General features: G+C 46.9%; 1 protein-coding gene across 2 annotated transcripts in view; it reads left to right on the top strand.

Annotated features, from left to right (window-relative positions):
• The window catches only part of LOC138259445 (putative Kunitz-type serine protease inhibitor), a 193,083-nt gene that overhangs the window by 128,775 nt on the left and 39,416 nt on the right, over window positions 1-24,892 (top strand). For both annotated transcript variants that reach the window (XM_069207194.1, XM_069207195.1), the window contains 3 exons: window positions 13,310-13,363; window positions 13,455-13,625; window positions 18,603-18,653. In XM_069207194.1, coding sequence (XP_069063295.1) covers window positions 13,310-13,363; window positions 13,455-13,625; window positions 18,603-18,653 — 276 coding nt within the window. The remainder of the gene's footprint in view (window positions 1-13,309; window positions 13,364-13,454; window positions 13,626-18,602; window positions 18,654-24,892) is intronic.

Genomic DNA, 24,892 nt, shown 5'->3' on the forward strand with positions numbered 1-24,892 from the left:
GCGCAGTCGCCACCAGTGGCCACGGTCATAACGGATGCTTCCACTCTAGGGTGGGGAGCTCATCTGGGGGATCTGGAGATCAAAGGACTTTGGTCTCTAGAGGAACAGAGGTTTCATATCAATCTGTTAAAGTTACGGGCTGTACGTCTGGCTCTCAAGGCCTTCCTCCCTTCCCTTCGTGGTCCGTCGGTACAGGTCCTGACGGACAATACTACCACAATGTGGTACATAAACAAACCGGGAGGAGTAGGGTCGTACCTTCTCTGCAGAGAAGCTCTTCGACTATGGTCCTGGGCAAAGGACCAGATTTGCTTGGTAGCAAATCATCTGGCCGGGGTCTTGAATGTACGTGCGGACGGTCTCCGTCGCCAATTCTCGGCCGACCACGAGTGGCGTCTCCATCCAGATGTGGGGGTTTCCTCGGATAGATCTGTTTGCCACTCGGGAGAATGCGCATTGTCCGTTATTCTGCAGCCTCCAGTATCCGGTGCAGGGAGCATTGGGGGACGCGTTTCTGATAACCTGGTGCGACCAGTTGCTTTACGCGTTTCCCCCCCATACCCTTGATTCCTCGAGTGTTGAGGAAGATTCGCCAAGACCGGGCCCAAGTCATCTTAATAGCTCCGGATTGGCCAAGGAGGGTGTGGTACTCCGACCTTCTCCAACTCTCGCTGTGCCCTCCGCTCCGTCTCCCTCTCAGGGCAGACCTCCTCTCGCAGTCGCAGGGGCAGGTTTTACACCCCATCCTCCAGAGTCTACACCTACATGCCTGGAGATTGAACGAGGCAAACCTGAGTTCCTTCTCTCTCCCGCCTGATGTAGTGGATGTTATATTAGCGGCCAGGCGACACTCCACTAAATCTATCTACGCTAATAGGTGGTCTAAATTTGTTATCTGGTGTGGAGAGAGACAGATTGATCCCTTACATGCTCATCTGTCAGATGTTTTCTTTTGCTCTGTCTCTAGCGCAGAAAGGTTGTGCAGTGGCTACCATTAAAGGTTATTTGTCTGCCCTGTCAGCCTTCATTTGACTTCCAGATCAACCATCGTTATTTAAATCCCCTATTGTTCTCAGATTCTTGAAAGGTCTTCTAAATAAATATCCTCCAAAACCATTCGTTATGCCTCAATGGGATTTGTCCTTGGTCCTCACTTTCCTTATGGGGTCCCCTTTGGAGCCTATGCATTCTTGCCCCTTAAGGTATTTGGTTATTAAAACAGTCTTCCTGGTGGCTATAACATCTGCAAGGAGAGTGAGTGAGTTGCAAGCCTTATCGGTAAAACCCCCTTATACAACTTTTTATGGGGATAAGGTGGTGTTGAGGACCACGGCTGCTTTCCTCCCGAAGGTTGTTTCACCCTTCTATTTGGCCCAGACAATTACTTTGTCCACGTTCTATCCTCCGCCTCATCCTTCAAAGGAGGAAGAGAGACTACATCGATTGGACCCAAAGAGGGCGTTAAGCTTCTACATTGATAGAACGAAGGACTTCAGGCTGGAGGATCAGCTGTTCATCGGATACGTGGGCAAGAGGAGAGGAAAGGCAGTCCACAAGAGAACACTCTCCAGGTGGGTTGTTCTTTGCATTAAAATCTGTTACTCTTTGGCAAAGAAGGATCCTCCTGATGGCATTAGAGCTCATTCCACCAGAGCTAAGTCGGCCACTACGGCCTTGGCCAGAGGTGTTCCTGTGGTCGATATCTGCAAGGCAGCAACTTGGTCGTCCCTTCACACTTTTGCGAAACATTACTGTTTGGACTCTGAGGTCAGAAGGGACGGCCATTTTGCACGGTCAGTGCTGCAGGATTTCTTGGTTTGACCATGTCGGCACCCTCCACCGGGAGTGGTACTGCTTTGGGACTCTATTCATTAGGTGAGGAATCCACAGGTAGTTGTATTCATCAGAAGAACGAGTTACTTACCTTCGGTAACGACTTTTCTGGTGGATACATTAGCTACCTGTGGATTCCTCACGGTCCCACCCGCCTCCCTGTTGCCTTTCTGGTCTTACCAAGTAATCTTTGAGTGCGCTCCTCTTGGTCTTCAAGGTTGCAATAGATGTTGTATATATGGATACTTGTATATATTTATATGTATATATATATATGTATATATCTTTGTGTATATACATGATTGCATGTATTTGTTGGTTAAAAAAAAAAAAAAGTTATATTAAATTTACAGCCATTTTATTGCAATGTTGTGTATTTTACTATGTTATGGGATGTTGCCTTGCTCTTTCATTGCATTGGGTTGTTGTTCTCATGCACGTAAAAAATGTTGGTACTGACGTCAGCACGTCGTCGAGGACCTCTTATTGCCTGTATGACGTCAGACGGCGTCGCGTGGGCTAGAGTGACGTCCTCGTCGACGTGCAGAGACTAGGAAGAAGATTTCCGTAGAATGCTGGCGCCATGGGAGTATTCATTAGGTGAGGAATCCACAGGTAGCTAATGTATCCACCAGAAAAGTCGTTACCGAAGGTAAGTAACTCGTTCTTCTGCAGCAAGGAGACACCATCCTGCCTCTCAAGCATTCACTGTACTTCGTGAAAAGGAAAGTAAATGGATGGATGCAGTTGGCTGTAAGTTCTGTGGCACATCTGCAGTGACAGATACACATCAACGCCAACACCACCCTCAGAGGAACTCTCGTCTACAAACCACCAGGGCCCGCCCCCATTCTGCGTTTCCATCGCCGACACGATCAGCTTCCACGCCCTCACCTCCTCGGACTACCTGCTCCTCGGTGACCTAAATTTCCACCTGGAGAACACCAGCGACTGCAACTACGCTGCCCTACTGGACAACCTCGCTAACCTCTGCCTCAAGCAACTGGTCACCTCGCCCACCAACTCAGCCGGGCACACGCTCGACACCATCTTCTCCTCCAGCAGCCACATCACCTTTACTCACACCACCGAACACCATTGGACCGACCACTATTACATACATTTTTCCTTTCTGAAGCCCACCACCAACAGCATCTGATTCCTCACCGCAAGTGGAACAAGATCTCCAGGGAACAATTGATCGCCAACCTCGCCCAATCCCTACCAACGACCCCAACACCGCCCCACTCAACCTCAAACAATGGCTCGACGATGCGCCAACACCCTCGTTCCACTCAAGAAAACCAACAACACCCGCGTCAACAATATAGCTCCCTGGTTCACCGCAGACTTTCAGGCCTCCAAATGAGAATGCCGGAAAGCTGAGAACCTGGCGGCAAGAACAATCAGCAACTTTACCGCCCTCAAATCAGCCATGCGCACACACTACCGGCTCATCGGCACCACCAAAAGATCTTTCTACAAAGAAAGGATTGACAACAATGCACACAACAGTAAGGAGCTATTCAACATCAAGGAACTCCCCAACCCCAAGTCCTGCTCCATTGACGCTCCCCACTCACAAGACCTCTGCAACTCCCTTGCCTACTTCTTCCACCGCAAGATCACAAACATACATGGAAGCGTCGCAGCACCGTCCACCACCACTGACATGGTCGACCCAACCCTGCTGCATCAACGTACTGAGCGCCTGGACCCCCACCAATGATTAGGAAACCACCAAAACCATGAGCACCATCCACTCCGGCTCTCCCACAGACCCCTACCCCACCACATCTTCATTAGGGCCAGCCAAATCATCACTCCCCAGCTCCGGACCATCATCAACAGCTTCTTCGAGACTGCCATTTTCCTGGAAAGCTGGAAACACGCCGAAGGCAACGCCTTGCTCAAAAAGCCCAAAGCCGATCCTGAAGATCTCAAAAACTACAGACCTCTCTCCCTACTCCCCTTCCCTGCAGAGGTCATAGAGAAGATAGTCAACAAACAACCTTCCCGCTTCCTGGAGGACAACAGCCTACTCAATGTCTTCCAGTCTAGTTTCCGCAAAAACCACAGCACTGAGACCGCCCTCATCGCCTGCACCGATGACATCAGGACCAGGCTTGACAAAAGTGAAACCGTTGCCCCCATCCTCCTCGACCTCTCCACAGCCTTCAACACCCTATGTCACCAAACCCTTCGCACACGCCTCTTTGATGTCGGAATTCGCCACAGAGCCCTGGACTGGCTCACCTCCTTCCTCTTCAAAAGAACAGAGTTCATCTCCCCCCGTTCCGGTCAAAGGCCACCAAGACCATCTGCGGAGTCCCCCAGGGATCCTCACTCAGCCCCACCCTCTTCAATATCTATATGGTTCTGCAACGCCAACATAGTCTTATCACACGACCTCAACATCATCTCCTACACAGACAACACTCTGCTCATCCCCTCGCTCATGAGCAACCCCTCAACCGCCAAGGTCAACCTCCACACCGGACTCCTCGCTATCGCCAACTGGATGACAGCAAGCCACCTCAAGCAGAATTCCGAGACCGAGATCATCACCTTTGGCCCCAGCAAGTCAGCATGGGGCGACTCCTAGTGGCCGGCCACCCTGGGGTCGCCCCCAACGCCCACCGCCCACACACGCAACCTCTGCTTCATACTAGACTCTTCACTCTCCATGATGCAGCAAGTCAACGCCATCTCATCCTCATGCTTCAACACCCTTCGAATGCTCTGCAAGACCTTCAGGTGGATTCCTGTGGAAACCAGAAGAACGGTCACCCACTCCCTCGTTAGCAGCAGACTGGACTAAAACAACGCCCTCTATGCAGGGACAACGGCCAAGCTCCAGAAAAAACTCCAGCGCATCCAGAACGCCTCAGCACATCTCATCCTCAACCTCCCTCGCCACGAACACATCTCTGCCCACCTCAGGGACCTCCACTGGCTACCCGTCAACAAAAGGATTGTCTTCAAAATCCTAATCCACGCTTACAAAGCTCTCCACGACACCGGACCAGCCTACCTCCACGATAGACTCAACTTCCACAACCCGACACGCCAGCTCTGCTCCACCAACCTCGCCCTTGCAACAGTCCCCTGCATTCACCGTATCACAACCGGTGGCATATCCTTCTCCCACCTCGCTGCCAAAATCTGGAACTCCCTACCTGCCAAACTACGTAAGACCCAGGACCTCCTGACCTTCAGGAAGCGCCTCAAGACCTGGCTCTACGAGCAGTAGCTACCCATCACCAACCTTCCCCCCCCCCCCTTCACACCCCCATTCCCCACCCTCCCCCCAGCGCCTTGAGACCCTCCGAAAAGTAAGATGGTGTCCGTAAGGCAACTAATGGATTTTGTCATGGACTGCCCAAGAGAATTTCACCCTGCATCCATTTGCCGAATTAATGCCAGAAGCCTAGCAAATAATTCAAAATGTATTCTTTTCTGTGAGTTCTTTCTATGAGATATATGAGGATATGCTATGCGTTAATTTAACAGCCCTCAATTCAGTGAGGTTGGAAAAAAGCAAGGCTTATTGTAGGAAGTTGGCTCTGTATGTACTATTTCAAAGTAAGAAATAGCATGCACAGAGTCCAAGGGTTCCCCTTAGAGGTAAGATAGTGGCAAAAATAGATAATTCCAATGCTCTATTTTGTGGTAGTGTGGTCGAGCAGTAGGCTTATCAGAGGGTATTGTTAAGCATTTGTTGTACACATACAGGTAATAAATGAGGAACACACACTCAAAGACAATTCCAGGCCAATCGGTTTTTATATAGAAAAATATATTTTCTTAGTTTATTTTAAGAACCACAGGTTCAAGATTTACAAACAATACTTTAAATGAAAGGTATTTTGCTCAGGTATCGTAGGAACTTTGTATCATCTCAAATGCATTTACAGTTTTGGCAAAAATGGCAATAAGCTATTTTAAAAATGGACACTTAGTGCATAAATCAACAGTTCCTGGGGGAGGTAAGTATTTGTTAGTTTCACAGGTAAGTAAAACACTTACAAAGTTCAAAGTTGGGTCCAAGGTAGCCCACCGTTGGGGGGGGTTCAGGGCAACCCCAAAGTTACCACACCAGCAGCTCAGGGCAGAGGTCAAAGTGGTGCCCAAGACACACAGGCTTCAATGGAATTAGCGGTGCCCCGGTTCCAGTCTGCCAGCAGGTACCCGTGACTTCGGAGGGTAGTCCAGGGGGGTTTTGTAGGGCACCGGGGGGGACACAAGCAGGCTGAGAAAGTACACCCTCAGCGGCACAGGGGCGGCCGGGTGCAGAGTGCAAACAGGCGTCGGGTTTGCAATAGGTTTCAATGGGAGACCCAGGGGTCTCTTCAGCGATGCCGGCAAGGGGGGGGCTCCTCGGGGTAGCCACCACCTGGACTAGGAAGAGGGCTGCCTGGGGGTCGCTCCTGCACTGGAGGTCGGATCCTTCAGGTCCTGGGGGCTGCGGGTGCAGTGGGTTTCCAAGGCCTCTGGTTCTTTGAAGCAGGCAGTCGCGGTCAGGGGGAGCCTCTGGATTCCCTCTGCAGGCATCACTGTGGGGACTCAGGTGGGTCAACTCTGGCTACTCACGGGCTCGCAGTTGTCGGGGAGTCCTCCCTGTAGTGTTGGTTTTCCCCCGGTCGAGCCGGGGGCATCGGGTGCAGAGTGGAAAGTCTCGCTTCCGGCGGGAAACGTGTGGTCTTTGAAAGTTGCTTCTTTGTTGCAAATTTGCAGTCTTTGTGGAACAGGGCCGCTGTCCTCAGGAGTTTCTTGGTCCTTTTAGATGCAGGGTAGTCTTCTGAGGCTTCAAAGGTCGCTGGACCCTGGGGGACGCGTCGCTGTTGCAGTTTTCCTTGAATTGGGGAGACAGGCTGGTAGGTCTGGGGCCAAAGCAGTTGGTGTCTCCGTCTTCTCTGCAGGGCTTCAGGTCAGCAGTCCTTCTTCGTCTTCAGGTTGCAGGAATCTAGTTTCCTAGGTTCTGGGGAGCCCCTAAATACTGAATTTAGGGGTGTGTTTAGGTCTGGGAGGGCAGTAGCCAATGGCTACTGTCCTTGAGGGTGGCTACACCCTCTTTGTGCCTCCTCCCTGAGAGGATGGGGGGGCACATCCCTATTCCTATTGGAGGAATCCTCCAAAATCAAGATGGAGGATTTCTAAAGGCAGGGGTCACCTCAGCTCAGGACACCTTAGGGACTGTCCTGACTGGTGGGTGACTCCTCCTTGTTTTTCTCATTATCTCCCCTGGACTTGCCGCCAAAAGTGGGGGGCTGTGTCCAGGGGGCGGGCATCTCCACTAGCTGGAGTGCCCTGGGGCATTGTAACATGAAGCCTGAGCCTTTGAGGCTCACTGCTAGGTGTTACAGTTCCTGCAGGGGGGAGGTGTGAAGCACCTCCACCCAGAGCAGGCTTTTGTTTATGTCCTCAGAGAGCACAAAGGCCCTCACCACATGGGGTCAGAAACTCGTCTCTCAGCAGCAGGCTGGCACAGACCAGTCAGTCCTGCACTGAACAATTGGGTAAAATACAGGGGGCATCTCTAAGATGCCCCATGTGTGCATTTGTTAATAAATCCAACACTGGCATCAGTGTGGGTTTATTAATCTGAGAAGTTTGATACCAAACTTCCCAGTGTAGGCATTATGGAGCTGTGGAGTTCGTTTTTGACAAACTCCCAGACCATATACTTGATATGGCCACAACTGTACTTACAATGTCTAAGAATCGACTTAGACACTGTAGGGGCATATTGATCATGCAGCTATGTCCTTACCTGTTGTATAGTGCACCCTGCCTTAGAGCTGTAAGGCCTGCTAGAGGGGTGACTTACCTATGCCACATGCAGTATTTTGTGTGCATGGCATCCTGAGGGGGTCCCTTAGGATGGCACAACATATGCTGCAGCCCTTAGGGACCTTCCCTGGTCACAGGGCCCTTGGTACCACTGGTACCTTTTACAAGGGACTTATCTGTGGGCCAGGGGTGTGCCAGTTGTGGAAACAATGGTACATTTTAGGTGAAAGAACACTGGTGCTGGGGCCTGGTTAGCAGGGTCCCAGCACACTTCAGTCAAGTCAGCCTCAGTATCAGGCAAAAAGTGGGGGGTAACTGCAACAGGGAACCATTTCCTTACACTTATTTTGATGTTTGCATTATTCCAGGCCCCTCTAGCTCCCCTGGCACCTAATGCTAATCGCTATATAGCACCTGCAGTATAGTGCCACTGCTGCCTGTCTCCTGTTTTTTTTCTTATTCTTTTTTTTTTTCCTCTGCCTCTCCTTTTTTCCCGGCTTGTTGTTCAGGCTCCTCTGCTCCTCCTGCTCTTTCTGTCCCCACTCAGGCCCCTCTGCGTCGCTCTGTCCTTGCTCTGCTCCACCACCCCCCTCCACCCACACTCACTCCAGGACCTACCTAATGGTGGTTGCTGCACGACCCCATTGAGCAGGCACCTCCAACTCCCCTGTCACCTTCTGCTAAGCACTATGTAGTCCCTGCAGTATAGTGCCACTGCTGGCACCATTTTTTTTTTCTCCTCTCCTTTTTTCCTGGCTTGTCGTTCAGGCCCCACAGCACCTCTTCTGCTCTCTTCCTGCCCATGTTCACCCCCACATCACCCCCTGCATCCCACCATTTTTTCCCCCCCACTCTGCTCCCTCTCCCCTTTCACACCAAGAACTATTTAATGGTAGTCACTGCGCAGCAAGTGTGCCAAAGGCAAGCTTGTCTGCACCCGTCCGCACATGGACACAGTCAAGCTCCTTATCCTCATCACCAGACGCCAAGACTCCTGCTGCTGCACAGCCTCCCTGTGCTCCGCCGAAGGAACTTACGCTTGGCGCCACTGCTGCTTCTCCTGCTTCACAGGACCACATACCCACACAGGACCCCACAACTCTACCACCCAGAGGACCACTGCTAACCCGTTGCGGTTACACTGCATCATGCTCAACGCTCAATCCCTCAGAAAACGCCATGCAAATCTGGGGCACCATCACCACCCTCACACCAGACGTTGCCTTAATCACTTAAACATGGCTCAACACAGACATCACCACCCCTGACGAATACAAGATGATACACCAAGACTGCCCCAACAAGCACTGCAGAGGAATCGCCATCATCTTCAAGGATACCATCTAATGTTCCACCATGAACGACGACCCAACACTGGTCATGGAGCACCTTAATTTCCTACCCCCCCCCCCCCCCGCCATCCCTTCACTTCATGCTGCTGGGCAACCTCAACTTCCACATCCAGGACCCTAAGGACACAAACTCCACATCCCTACTGGAGAATCTCCGCATCGGACTCGTCCATCTAGTCTCCAAACCCACCCAAAGAGCCAGACACACCCTCAACATCATCTTTTCCTCCAGCGACAGAATCGGATCCACCCAACCACACAGTCGTCCACCATCTCCAAGCACCAAAGCGCAACCACCGCACCTGGGGAAAAGTAACAGAGAGCCAATGGATGCAGGCGCATCAATAAATCTCGACCAGGCCGTCCACAACTCCTCAGCCTGGATCAGCAAATGCGCAGACAGTCGCCCCTCTGAAACTGGCAAAAGCCAACAAAACATCAAGACAAGCCAGCTGGTACACCCCAGAGCTCAGACCATCAATCATAACTGTCTTTGACTCACGAAAAAATGGCACATCTCCAAGGACCCCTCTGCCAGAGCCTCATACAAACCAGCACTCGACAACCACCAGCGTATCAAGGAGGCCAGAAAAACAGCCATCAACGCCGCAACAAACCACCCAATGGAACTTTTCAGGATCCTCAAGTAATTCTCAAACTAGACTGCCACAGAAAACAAAGTAAACTCCTCCAAACAACTCTGAAACTCACTTTCTGACTACTTCCACAGCACAATTACCAATAACTACAACTACTTCAACCCACTTCACCCTGACCCAACAACCTCACCCAACCGGCGAACCCCAGCCAAGCCATAACCACGTGGTCTACACTCAACATCCAGACCACCGCTACCAATATGTCCTCTATGCACTCCGGGGGCACCCACTGACCCCTGCCCCCACCATCTCTTCAACCTTGGATCCAGCATAATCCGCACTGAAATCGCGCTTCCATCTCCACAGTATCCTTCCCAGATGGATGGAAGCTTGCAGAAAGAAGACCCCGGCTAAAGAAGCCCTCAGCCGACCCCAGGACCTCAAGTTCTACAGGCCAATCTCCCTGCTCGCATAACCAGCCAAAGTACTCTAAGGCCATCAATGACAGCTCACAGACTACCTAGAATGGAACTACCTATTTGATGCATCACAGTTGGGTTTCCAGGCCAACCATAGCACAGACCGCGCTCATCACAGCAACAGACATCAGAACCGTCCGCAACCAAGGGCAAACAATGGCTCTGAGCCTCCTCGACCTGTCGGCAGCAATCAACACCGTTACCCACCACATCATCTTCGGCAGACTCCAACATCTGCATTCATTAACACACCCTCAAGTGGATCACCTCTTTATTCGCGGGACGCACCCAGGGTATCAGACTACCTCTATTCGCATCTGCTCCCAAGAACATCATAAGCGGCTTGCCCCAAGGTTCATCACTCAGCCCTACGCTGTTCAACATCTACTTGACCCCCCTCGCGGACCTAGTCGGAGCCCACATACTCAACATCTTCTACGCCGATGACACCCAACTCGTCCTCTCGCTCACCAGATACCCTTCTAATGCCAAAACCAATCTCTGCAACGCCATGACCAATGTAGCCAAAAGGATAAGATCGCTGCCTCAAATGAACTCTGACAAAACCGAGGTACTGATCTTTGGAAAGAACACCTCCACTTGGGACAACAGCTGGTGGCTGGAAGAACTTAGACCCGAACACCAAATGACCACTCTCACAAAACTCTGCAACATCTTGGCTGGAAATTCCACTGGCTCCCTGTCCAGAAAAGATGCCTGTTCAAGAGACTTGTGCCACAAAGCCCTTGAAACAGTGGGACCATCCTACATCAATCACTTGCTAAACTTCCAGTTTCCCTCGAGACGACACCTGCGCTTCTCTTCACTCTCCCTCTCACAGATCTCCAACATCGCTGCCAAAGCCTGGAATGACCTCCCCCCTCGACCTCCGAACAGCACCCTCCCTAGCAGTCCTCAGAAAGCAACTTAAGACCTGACTTTTCGACGCAGAAGCAGCACCCTCAGCGCCCAGATACTCCTAGGTGTAGCAATGTTGCGCTTTACAAATGATTGATTCCTTTTGATTCATTTCGTTCTCATCATAATGTTTAAATACCTCAGTGGCCACTGAGTACCATCAAAAGCAGGAGAACTGCCTCGTCCTAGAAAGTCCAATAAAGGAAGAGGTGGCTAGCCAACATTGTGCTGCAGAAGAGACTCCTGCCAACCACAGACTCCTTTTCATTTGCCATCCTGGTGGGGGTGACGGGGGGTAAAGCATTAGGAATCATCTGGAACACTGAAAATACTACAGGAGACAAGTAAATGCTGTTCAAGCATTCATGAGTGGTTCCTTCCAAGTAGTTTTGTCTGTGAGACTTATTTCAGCATCCTACTGTTTCAGTAAATCTGTGGAGAATGTCGCTCCTTCCCAAAAATGAGCAGGAATATATTCCTATTTCTGGTTTAAAAGTTAAATTGCACAAATTCAGGCTCCTTCTAGGTCTCGCAAGAACAAGCAAATGGATGAGAATCAAAAGATTTTGAATGGCTAACTCTTCATCCACTACATCAAGCTGACCGGATGTGTAAAATAAATTTGCAGATGTGTATTTTCACACACAAATCCTAAATACCTGCTGTATATGGTGTAAAACTCTCACTATCAAAGTCCTTCCCTTCAGGCTCATTTCTGCAAATTCTTTTGAGGTGCATGGTGGCTTGGGCTGCACGCCTAGGACAAACAGATCTTTGTACCTGGATGAGTGTCTCCTGGATGTATCCCCCACACAAGAGGTCGAACAGCAAGTCACAGGACTAATTTTGTTCTGCAGTGCATAGGCCTAACAATGCATGACTTAGTATCAGCTTCTCATTCAGTTCATTCATTATTTGGAGACACTCATGGATGTATGTGTGTGTGTGTGTGTGTGTATATATATATATAATTCACCAAATCCTTTCGTACAGAGATTTCTATCTATTTAAAGTGGGTCTTTAGATCTCATTTGTGCTGGGAACAATGGTATTGTGCATATTCCTGGTTCATCTTGCATGACTGCACATACGACCATTACCTAAAGCAGTAACTAGAAGCTCAGCAGTGTCCATTCTCAGACAGCTGAGAAGACAGACAAACTCCCAAAAGCCGCAGTTCATTCTTTGCCCTGGTAGTGCAGATTGGAGAATATTATTAAAAAAAATAAAAACACTTCATCAGAATACATCTTCAGGCTGTAGTAAAGGTTGACTCCCTTCTGAGATGGGGAGGGCACACATGGGTCCTCTACAGATTCAAAACTCATTGACAAAGTCTTACCACTGCAGCCTTCTAAAACAGAGGTCAGTCCACTTAGCTTTCTATTCTTTTCCTCCAGCTGTCAAAATGAAAGTTGCTATTTAGTCAAAGAATGAACACAACAACATGGCATGATCTTAACGAGAGTAGCTATCGCAGCTTTTATTTTTTGAAACTCCAACTATCTGGAACTGGCTGGTTATTGAGATTCTTCATCACATGAGTTCATCTCCAGGGAGTTGAACTTGGAAGCAGACTCACTCAATAGGATCCTTCATGAAAACTTCTAAAGAGATCACTTTTGTTTAAATGCACAAATAATTAAAATATGATCCTGAAAACCATTCGAGTACCCATCTTACTTGTCCCCATTCCCCCAATGATGCACTTGAGAGTCCTCTTTTACGTGTTTGGCTGGCTGTCCGTGTAGATGGGAACATCGGAGTAAGGATCCGCACAAACCAATACTTTTCTATTCTCTTACTTGGAATAAAAGTTTGCACTATATTCTCTGCTATCTATAAGCAGTTCTTTAATGCACCATTTCCATGAGCAATTAATGCACAGGAATGGCTGGAAGGAAATGCAATCAGATTTGATATTGCTGCTATTAGCATCGTTTGTTTATCTTTGGAAATCTGAAAGTTTATATTTTGCTGATTGCACTTAATTACACTTCTGCCCATGTTTCATTTGACATGTTGATTTCTTCTGCTTACGATATTTTGTAGTTAATCAAAAGCTGTGTAGAATGTTTTGGATTGATTGGGAGGGGTGTGGGCAGACCATAGGCTGGTTGTTTTTTTAAAGCTTGATGTCCGTATGTTACGGAGGCTATCAGTCCTTTGACTCATGCAAACGACAAGCCTTTTTGCAAGCTCCTCTCTTGGCTCAGCTCTGGTCTTACAAAAGGAGAATCATGAAGGCTTCTGCTTTCAAGACTAACATGTTTGTTTCTTAAATGCACTTGCCATTTGAGTATGATTATTATTGCTACTATAATTATTCTTGCAGTTCCCAAGCCCAATCCCCAGAAGACTCAAGGAGTATATGGCAGAAGTTTCCAAGGCAAGTTTATTTTCCTCTCTTTAATTGCAATTTTCTGTATATTCCGGTTTTCTTCAGACACCCTTTAAACTTATTTTGTTCATTCTCTTAGAATATTGTGCAGTTGGCAAAGTTACTGGTCCCTGTCGTGCTGCTTTCCCCCGTTGGTATTATGATGTGGCAACTGGAACTTGTTCAAAGTTTATTTATGGTGGATGCAGTGGGAACAAGAACAACTATCTATCAGAAGCTGACTGCACAAAACAGTGTGTCAATCGTCCAGGTATGGTGGTATTTCCAACGTTTTAGTTGCTTACTAGTTGCAATTTGAAAAGAGATCCCTTTGACTTTCATATTTTTTTAATGGGTCATTGTTGCTTGGAATATTGTCAATGTAGGACTATGGGTGTAGTAATGTCAAATACATAAATAGTATTACATTCTATAAATCCAGTAATCTTAGTATGCTTGTAACATTTTACGTAGCATTATCCAGGTGTTTTTATAGCCGAAGTCTTTCGGGCTTTCAACTCATTTAAGAGGAAAAGGACTTTGCGTTCTTATGTTTCTGAGTGGCAAATGAACAAGTGCGGCCTTTCCTTCTGGCCCCTAGCTTATGATGCATACCTTTTGGTTAGCGTGAGGGCACTCTGGTAGATTTATTGATTCCATTAACAATACATGTATGCATTCTTTGTATAATAAACGTACTCTGAGGGTGTGTGCACCAGTTGGCTCTTATTCTGCCCACTAACAAAAATGTTGGTGTCAGATATGATGTTGCAAAACTAAAACTAATCTTGGAGACAATAGGTAATTATTTACTCGCTAAAAGAAAGGGGCAAGAAGTATTCCTATTCCCTTGTCGTCCCTGACCTATGTCACAACACACATGAGAAGAAAATGGAAAACTAACAAATCAACCACCTCTAATCAGGGACTCCAGAGTAGTTTATAAAAATTGCCTCACCCACTAAATAGTAGCATGCTTCATCATGGGGTGTGCTAAAACACCCTTGTGCAGACCAACGCTCAGGGTGGAGCCAAGTGTTATATGGGGTCAATTCCCCCGTTGTACAAGGGATACACAGGTCAGAATAAGTTTAAGACTGCAAGAGTGTAACCTCCCTAATTTTATTCTAGGTCCCCTTTGGAAGGGATAAACTCTAGTTTGGGGTGAACCTGGGAAATTAGGGCCCTGGCCCCCTCTTCGCTCTAATAAACATGCTTCGGTCCCTTTTGCTGCCACTGTTGGACTATGTCAGCATTACAGTCCCTTGCCTCATCTTTCTATAACCCCTCTGTCCTTTACTGCATAGAAGCAGATGTCCAATGTATGGCCATACTTGCCCCTTCTTGTAACACTTCGGAACTTCCTGTGAAAAAATACATCCATATCAGCCAAAGAGCCACTCAAGGGTAGGTAATTCCAACTATACTTCCGACACACTACTGTACTTCCACAGCCCGTGACTGACCTCTATCACTCCAAGTGCGCATCATTTCAGTAGTGGACCCAAGTTAAGACACAACCAAAAGTGAACAGAATCTCTTAAGTATCTTATTTGAGTTTCACTTTATTTTTCCCAAAACCAGGGTAGGATTGGGAGCGTCAGCCGGTAGTCAAAGACTGTATGGATATAGGGTAACTTGAGTCCAGTGTTACTGGGGTGGGTGTACCTTCATGTATGGATATATTTATATCTGGCCTTTGATCTAGGTTTTTAATCTATTGCTCATCTTCAGCCCATTTGGTCCCAAATGTTGGGGGAGAGAGAGACCGATATAACCATCTGGTGCCTCAGTTTCAAAATGTAAAGCCAGATATCTAGAAACAAACCTGTATCCCTACTTGTCCAAATTGTGTGACCCTAGACAAATATTTATTTCACAAAGACTCCTTTTTGAGGTTTCGGCTGCACAACACACTCTTGTGCGCTGCGCTGTGCTTGCGAAGTCTTTTGTTGTTGTTCGTTTTTTTTTTTTTTTTTGTGTGTGTAATCTTAAAAGGGGCTTAGAACCTGCCCCCATACTTACCATTTGTAGGCTTTTCCAGTATTGGATCTTTCGTAGATTAACATGCTTAAACATCCCCTTCGTCTAAGTGGGAGTCCCACGGTACCTAAAATAGCATTTTAGAGAAACTTTCTATAGAAAAGTGGTAAAATGCATTCACTTTCACAGCTTATTTGCATCATTACAAGACCCAAAAGCCAGCCAATCAGGTGACTACACCCTCTAGAACCCTCAGCACAGAAGCTCCATTCTCTCAGATTTTCTACCGCACGTCGTGTGAAGGGAGTCTCCTTGAGCTTTGCTCAGTTTTCCTTACTTCAGTTTCTGAAAGCATCAAGATGTCGGATGTTACTAAGAAAGGGCTCTTCAGATCCTGCAAAACGTGTGGGAAGAAGATTACATGTGGATGATCCACATAAAAGCTGCCTGTACTGCCTCCACCCTGACCACGAGCCTTAGGACTACAAGGTGTGCAGAGCTTGCTTGACCAATATCCTTAGTGACAGAGAAGTGAGACTTTTTTTGTGCCTACAGAAGACCATGCCACAAAAAAAACACTTCCTCACCTCTGTCTCACGAGGGCAAGGTCCGATGACTAAAGGACCTCTGAGGTAGCTAGAAAGGCCCTAAAGACTTCCACCATAGGCTGAAAGACAGTGGCAAAGGGGAGAAATCTGTTACTCCCCACAAAAGCTTCTTCTTCTGAGCCTCTAACTCCACTGTTGAGGCCTGAAAAGCATATTTCGACACAGTAGACTAGAACTTCCCCGATGGCGATGTAGTCTTCGACAACTACTGTTGATGCCTCCTGCATCAATGAGTATGACGACATCCACCATCGACACGCCTATACAGTTGACTAAGATTTCCTCATCGACAAAGACTCCACCGTACGTGAGATCATCATGGACGGCACTGTCAGCGATTGCAGGATCATCGTCAATCGCATCTATGTCGACTTCAATTCCTTCGTCGACATCCTCATCAACACCACCAATAACCTATATTAGGGTCAGCAAAACCTTTCTAAAACCACAGAATGCTACTCCCAGTAAGGTGTTGCCATATCCCCCAAGTACTCTGCTGGATCCAGAGGACTTTGACAACAAAGGTCCGATTGGCCCAGCTCACAGCCCTTCTGAGCTGCAAGTAAAATATCAAGAAGATGATGAGGAAGGAAATGACTCCTTTTACGGGAAATAGGCGTGGGTAAGGTGGATACCTATGATGAACATCCAAGGGACGCAGTGCAGGTACCATCGCAGTTAGTTCAAGATCTACAGGCTACTTTGCAGGATTATCAGCACCACTTTCCTGAACCAATGGACAATGCACCCCCATCACCACCACCACCACCTCCTCCACCACTACTTCTGGAAACACCACCAGTGATGACAAGAATGACTCCATCATCAATACCAGCACCACTAAGAGTTGACCCTTCGTCATCTGACGATGACACGGAAGAAGGAGAACTACAGGACATCCACCTGTCTCAAGATGAATGTGATCATTATCTTCTTCCCATGTCCTCCCCTCCAGTTCCACATCTTCAGTCTCCCCTCCTGAAGACATCGGGGTTTCTACAATTTGATGGAAAGTGCAGCAGCAAGGTTTGATATACCTATTACTGTAAAACAATACAAATGTTTCCTATAAGACTTCAAGGAGCAAGCAAGGAAGACTATTCAGGCCATTTTTTATAATAGACCACATCTGGGAAGAGAACCTCAAACTTAAGAGAACTCCAGCAACCATTGTAGCCGCTGTTACTACGCATAGATTAAAAAAAAATATAAGGTCCCGGAGGGTTTTTCTACCTGCCTTACAGAGCATCCCAAGGCTGACTCTGTTGTTTCTCAAGCAGCACAAAGGCGTTCAAAGAACCCTTCTACCCCAATCACCACTCCACCTGACAGAGAGGGCAAATTCACTAGCTATCTTAAGCCGCTACGACAGGCAAATGTGGTCGGACATAGGTGTACTTTTAGACCCGATACCTGCGGACAGAAAAATGGAAGCACGCAAAATATTACACGAAGTGGAGCGCACATCCTCTGAAATAATAAACTTTGTAATCGATATAGTCTCCACTAGATTCTGGAAGCTTGCAGGGACTCCTGTCTTGCGGAGATGAGGATGGCTCAAAGCAGCATCATTTAGGCCAGAGGTTCAATCCAAAATACTTGACGTGGCATACAATGGTGACACTTTCTGGTAAGCATGTTGACGATGCCCTACTCGCCATCAAGACTGGCACAGACTCAGGCAAGTCTTTGGGCACACTAGAGTTTTGCAGGTTTTTCCATTCAAAAGTATGTATTGCTAACTACCACCGAGTACATGGAGCCTTATTCAGCACTGGTGAAAAACAACAGGGACATATTTTATCTTATAAGATTTAGACTTAACTTATTGCATTAGTCTTTAGTTCACCCTAGAGGTTGCCATGATCTTAAATCCCTGGGCCCCTGTGACTGAGACAATTGCTCTTCGCAGGTCATGATGCATTTTATCATGTTGTGTAAAGTTTACACTGTGCCTAGGAGAGCATTTATTGTTCCACTGTTTAAAGATAGAGGCTGTATACAAGCTCGCTCTGCCGTCCTGTTTTTACAGATGTTGGCAGATGAGTGTATTCTCTCAGATGTATATGTTTTAAGAGCTGTAATTACCCTCAGGTGTTCACAGGAGGACTAATCATGCTGCTTAATTTTTATGTATTTTTACAGGTACATTATTTTTATGGCTCAGATGTATGCTTTTGTGATTTTAAATGTAACTGAATAAAAATATATATTGATGTGTTCCTTGAATTGATGTAACTGAATGTAACAGATGTTATTTCTTTAAGGCTGTCATTGACTGTCTAATATTGTAGTATAGTGAGACACAATCTACTCTGCCAATTAATCTGAGGTTGTCAAAATGAAACTGATAAGCCTAAATAACTGAGATTTCAGGAACTGCCTTGAGCATTGGAGCACATGTATGGACAATCTGAGAATGTTTGTAATGTTTAAACTCAAAGGTTTGGTTGCTGCTGTTAATTGAAGGACCTTTTGCATCTTGTGAAAAAGCAGTATAGCTTAAAGGTTGAGCAGTTAGACCCCCGTCCTGGATGAATGACTGGTAACAAAATTATATTTTCTACAGAATTATTTAAGAATAGTGTTGCAGGTGGTCTTGTTTCCTGCTCTTCTCAATGGGCTTAATGGAGTTTGTACTTTTGTTTTTCTTTTAGACGAGCAAGAAAACTATGATCCCCTGCATCCATTTCATGGCTCAACCAGAGGTATGCATAATTTCGGTCTTGGGGAGATATAGGAGGTTTGAGGTGGTAGGTGGGGGAGGGGGGAGGGAAGGAAGAGGAGAAAAAACAGAAAGGGAAGGGGGTGGAGGTGTCTAGGCACTCAAAACAGGATGGCATATGATGTACAGATCTATGTACCACAGCTAAATTATATAGATGATTGGAATACCAACGACGCCTTTTTCTGCAGCGTTCCAGAGAGTGCCTCCTCTTTTGACAATCTAGAGGCATGTTCGAGATCTGGTGACTCTGGCGTACTCTGAGTGGGTCGTTTGGCTTGTCTGGTCATGTCTCTTAAGCCACTGAGGTAGGGGTGGTGAATAGTCTGATGATCGTCCTGACGTGGCTGGGGTGGGGGGGGGGAGTGGATATATTAGTGGGCAGTAAGCAGCGACTCAGAGTCAGTCACCTATTATGATGCATACATAGGACTCATAGGTCTTGATGGAGGGGGCTGCAGGGGAAACCCTAATGGGGCTGAGGATGTATATGGTGTATTCACTAGGCAAACAAAAAACAGTGATAGAGAATCATATTTCTCAGCAGAGGGTGGAGTATTTGGGTGCAGTATACTGTAGGTCCGAGGAATGTCGAGTAGTTTGATATAGGGGAGTACAACAGGAAGGAGAGAGGCCAAGCAGGTTGTCATAGAAGTGGTAAAGAAGTTATAGTGATAGAGGAGGTGGCAGGTAATAGAAATGACATCATTAAAGCAGAGAGGAACGGTCCGGAGGTAGAAAAAGGAGAAGAAGATTGAGCGAAGAGTAGGGGTGAGGTGCGATAAAGAAGGGCTGATGGTGTTAAGAAGGGGAGGGAGCTGAATGAAGCTGAGGAACTATACTGAACTGAGGTGAGGGAGGAGGGAGAGAAGGGCACCCATCGCCCTACTTGGAGCACAGCTTATGGAGGGGGTGGATCAGGGGGAGGGGGCAGGGAAGAGGTTGGAGGTTAGGGCAGAATTGGTGGGCGTGCTGGGCCAGGGAAGGGAGAGGGTGAAGGGGGAGGGAAGAAGAAGGGTGAGGGGGGTGTCCTGAGCGATTTGTGTTCATAACAGTGAGGGGTGTGTAGGTGAACTGATGAGCAGGTAGTGAACTCTGAGGCATCAGTCAGAAAGGGTGCCCACGTCTGTTGAAACAAGGTGGCTTGATCCTGCATGTTATATATGGGATGTTCAAAGGCTGCAATCTGAAACATTGCCACCATCCATTCTTCCGGGATGGGGGAGGTAGGGGATCTCCAGTGACGGAGCACACATCTTGGCCATTGCTAGAGCGGTGTGTAGCAGTCCGCGTTGTGGCTGGGATAGGCCAGGGAGATTCTCAATGTCGTGAATAAGTATAAGAGAAAGGGGAGAGCGGCATCTGTAATGGCATTGAGGTTTCAAGAGTAGCGCCCACCGCTCCCCTCAGAGGGGTCAGATTGGACGGTCACAGAGGATATGTCGCAGATCAGAGTCTCCGGACATTGCCAGCACTCTGCATGCTGTAGAAGGCCTACTCTTTGGAGTTTCATAGGGGTCCAATACCAGCCATGGATTATTTAAAAAGACAGGACTTCAGTGGGGCTTCCCTGGTTCCTCTAACTAGGGTCATCAGTATCTCTGTCCAACTCTCAACTTCGTATTGTGTTTGGAGGCATACTTACCATTTTAGGCGTAGTGCTTCAAGGAGGGGCTGTGAATAAAGATGCTGTGTAATAACATCATATAGGCCCAATATCATGTCTTTGAAGTGGCCCCAGGATTTAAGATGGGAGACGATAGGAGGGGTCTGGAGGGTCCATGGAGAGGCCCCCATACTACTGTGCAGGCAGGTCTTGAGTTGTAGATACTGCCGTGTTGGGATGGAGGCCATATTTCTCTTGTAGACGCTCAAACGATTTTAGATCACCATTCTCAATGATCTTGTCAATGTTTCAATGCCAGCTGTGCTCCAGCGCTTCCAGTGTAGGGTATGCCCTCCGACCAATAAGCCTTCATTTCCCCAAAGGAGAGCCAGAGAGTGAAGAAGTGGGTTGATGCCTAAGAGGCGATGTGCTCTGCGCCAGGCTGTGCGCATTGTTTTTAACATCGGATTGTCGCATTGCTGGGCATAATGTCTTCCACAATGTCTAGTGCCTCTTGCACGACTGAAAATGAGACAATTGCAAGAAAAAATACCAAAACAGTGGATCCAGACAGAAGGATCGTTTGACATCGTGACTATCACTCCAAAAATGAGGGATGCCTTAACGTGGTGGTCCCAAGCTTCTCATTTTTCAAAGGGCCTCATATTTTAACTTCAGATCCAAGAGTTAGTCATAACGACAGATGCTTCTCTGCAAGGTTGGAGTGGCCACCTGCAGGACTTGTAGATTCAGGGGAAGTCGTTGACACAACAGAAAATCATGCCTATCCACAAACCAGAAATGAAAGCCATTTTTCTCACTCTGCATGCTTTTCTTGCGAGAATAGCAGGTTCTTCTGTTCTGGTTTGTACTGACAATACGAACAACATGCATTACTTTAACAAGCAAGGAGGTTACACGATCACTAACGCTATCCCAAAAGGCCCAGGATCTGTGGAATTGGCTCACAAAATATCTCTGAGAGCCGAGCGTGTATCTTTAGTTCACAAAACATTATCAGACACTCAGAAGTGAAAAGTACAGTTGCCATGAGAGAGAACTAGATCAAACAGACCTATACAAGATATTCTCATGCTGGAGCAAACCAGCACTGGATCTTTGCGAACACACAAACGCGATCTGCCAGTTCTACGCCAGTTGGTATGTGATCCCAGGGTCGTGGGGGGAGTTCAGTTTTATCAGATGGTCAGGGATTTATGCATACGCTACCCCCCAAAATCCCTTTCATCCGAAGGTTATCAGGAAGGTGAGAAGAGAAAAAGGTTGCTCCCAGGTGGCCCAGGCAGCACTTGTTTACAGAGCTCCTCCTGTTCTCGGAATGCAATCCCATTCACCTCCCGGCAACACCAACACTGAGCATGACCTAGGGCCTGATCACGCATCCGGAACCAGCCTCTCTCCACTTGTATACCTGGCTCCTGAATTTAATGAATTCAAAGACCTAGGCATTCCTCAGAACTGTTGGGATATCCTATCCAAAGCAAGAGCTGAATCCAGAAACAAAACATACAGATTAAAATGGAAGTGATTCTGTGCATGGTGTCAACAATCTAACTTGCACCCCTTGGAAGTATCACCTGAGCAGTTTCTGCCTTATCTCCTATCACTCAGTAGATCAGGATTAGTCCATGCATTTGTCAAGGTACACCTCGCAGCAATCTCACAATACAGATGTTCATCACACTCCTTCCCTCTATTCCACAAGGATAATCAAACAGTTCATGAAGGGGTTATTCAGAGCTTTCCTTAAAGTCCCGAGCTCCTCCTCCTAAAATGGCATCTCAATATAGTTCTCTCTCAGCTTATAAAACCATAATTCAAACCCATTCACAAAACAGACCTAAAGTTCCTGACATAGAAGGCATTTTTTACTATTAGCTTTCACCCTGGTAGAAGAGTCAGCGAAATACAGGCTTTCACAATGCTGGAACCTTTTGTACATTTCACTGAGGTTTATGTACTTCTCAGAACAAATCTAAGATTAATTCCCAAGGTCCCATCTCAATTTCATATCAATGAGCCTATCGTACTTTGTACTTTTTCCTCAAAATTCTTTTACAAAAGCTGAAAATTCTCCATACTCTCAATGCCAAACAATGTTGCATCGTACGAAGCAAATATGTAAAACTGATCAACCTTTAGTGACGTGGCAGAGCACCCACACATTCACGCAGTACTACTGTCTGGAGTCGGTGCACTGCAGTGATGCAGCTGTAGGACAGGTAGTGTGACGTCATCTGTTCCAATAAGGTGAGCATCTGTTCGTGAAAGTGTATTTGTTTTGGAGTACAGATCCATTTGTTTTATACTGCATAGCTGTCTCATATCTGGTGTACTTAAATCTTCATATATATTCTATGTCTCAAGTTTATGTATATTTGTATTAGTTTGTTGGTCACCATCCTCAAAGCGTACTTACATTGCTTCAAGCCCTACTTACCATAACTCCCTGCAGCTCTGATTCAAGCATGTGAATCTATGAAAAATCCAATACAGTAGAAGAAAATTAGTTACTTTCCTGCAACAGCAGTTCTCCAGTATTGGTATCTTTCATAGATTCACGTGCGACCCACACCTTCTCTCGTGAGAGGCTCCCCTTATAGCCAGAGTGACCTTATACCACTTGTGCTTGAAAATCTGAGGGATGCAGTCTCACTTGGGAGTATTCTACAGGGTGCTGTCACCCGATTGGTCATAGTTCAAGTTTGGTCCGGTTTTAAAAAAGTACATAGATAAGCTATCAAAGTGACTGTTCATTGCCGTATAGGCCTAATATGATACAATCGGCTTTAATATAGCACCACGGGACTCCCACTTCAATGACTGGGAATGATTCCAGCATATGAATCTATGAAACCTACTGATATTGGAGAACTGCAGTTACAGGTAAGTAACTCATTTTCGTCTATTCTACTGTCTGTATTCCAGTGTTTGGCTCTAGGCTCTGAGAATCAATGTCTTTCTCTGTTGTGCATGGACCCAGGATCAACAGTGACTGGGAAGATTCCTTGATCAGGCTAGTCAGTCACAAATAGGGAAATGGGTGATAGACTGCTCTTGCTGGTATTCGAGGAGGTGGCAGGAACATCGGTGGAATCCTTTTGAAATGGATCAGAATGCCAAGTGTCCTTCCTTCACTTGCATATTGAAATGTGTTGGGCCTACTGATGAGGCATTTTCAGCTAGTTGGGCATATTTTCTTCTTTTTCTCTTGTTCCTCTGCCAAGAGCCTTGTGGAAGGTGACTGCAGAGCCATAAACAATGACTCTGGTGGTGTTGGCCTGGGCCAAACATGGTTCCTCAGAGCTGTGGGAAATGACAAATGCTGGACTTCTGTTATCTTTTTCAAGGCAGTGGGTGAGTTCTTCATAATTGCCCACAATCGCAATACTGACAGCTTGGCTCCTCAAGACTGTTTGATTATTTAGACTTACTGGAGGGTTATAGATAAGTTCTATGAGTCCTCTTCCGGGGCATTCCTATTGAAGTGAAAGATTTTCATTACTTGTCCTACCTGCACTTTCTACTTTCACATGCATTTCTGCCTGTCTCCATCTAGACAGGTGTCAAATGTCCTTGCATCATGGTACATCTGACTGCCATCTAAAGTTATTTGAGAAGACCTCCTGCTTTATCCTTGTCTGTTGCAGAGTAATCAAAGAATTTATCAATGGGCTTCTTGTAACTTGACCAATGGGAAGGCTTGCTTCAATCTTGGAGGAGGACACTTGAATATTTTGAATGAAGGCTCCTTTCAAGCCAGCTCAAAGAGTTTTTCAAACTTCCATCTTGGAAGTCTGCTTCCTTTCTGGCCTTTACCTTGGCTTGAGATGGGAACATGACTTTTCGGTTAAAGAACAATATCTTTATTTCTACCAAGAGAAATTCTCATTAATTATGATACTTCTAACTGCAGATTCCTCACCTTGTGAATAGGGACAAGCGGGGGTGCTAACCCAGTGCACTGACGTCAGTTCTTTTCTTTCCACACCTTCAAACACTGTTTCAGGGCTTTCTCCTCTTGTCTTAAGCAGGCATTTTTCTTCAGAAATTTCCTTTTCCCCCAATACCAGTAATTTCCCAAACTTTTTCATCCTGTGGTTCCCTTGATCAATTGCCAGTTTGCCACTTTTTTTGGCCGTGGGGGGAGGAGGGAGCGGGGGAGATGCGGGGCGGGGGCCGGAGTTGGAGTTCCTGCCTCAATAGTACTCCTATTTTAATCCCTTAAAATAATTGGGATGAAGGTATGGAGAATAGTGTGCGCAATGCAAAGGTATATGTCTACTCTGTCTTTTCCCAATATTTGTGTGCCCTCAGGTTATGCAGTGAATGCATCTGTTTGCTGTTCGTGCGCACTCAGCCTAGAGCTGGACACATGCAGCCAGGGGCACTGGGGTGCTGTGACACAGTTTGGGAACCACTGAACCAACCCATCGCTGATAATATAAGTAGCATTTTTCAGAGGCCTATACGTTGTTTCAGGATGCTTCTTATTTTCTAAGGAAGCTTTTGTTTGAGTCTTTGTGACAATTGACCCTGTGAGATTGGCACTGTAAGTTAATACATGTTTGAGTATGACTAATTGAGTTAGCACA

This window comes from Pleurodeles waltl, chromosome 9 (assembly GCF_031143425.1).
Source record: "Pleurodeles waltl isolate 20211129_DDA chromosome 9, aPleWal1.hap1.20221129, whole genome shotgun sequence".
NCBI classification, from domain to species: Eukaryota; Metazoa; Chordata; class Amphibia; order Caudata; family Salamandridae; genus Pleurodeles; species Pleurodeles waltl.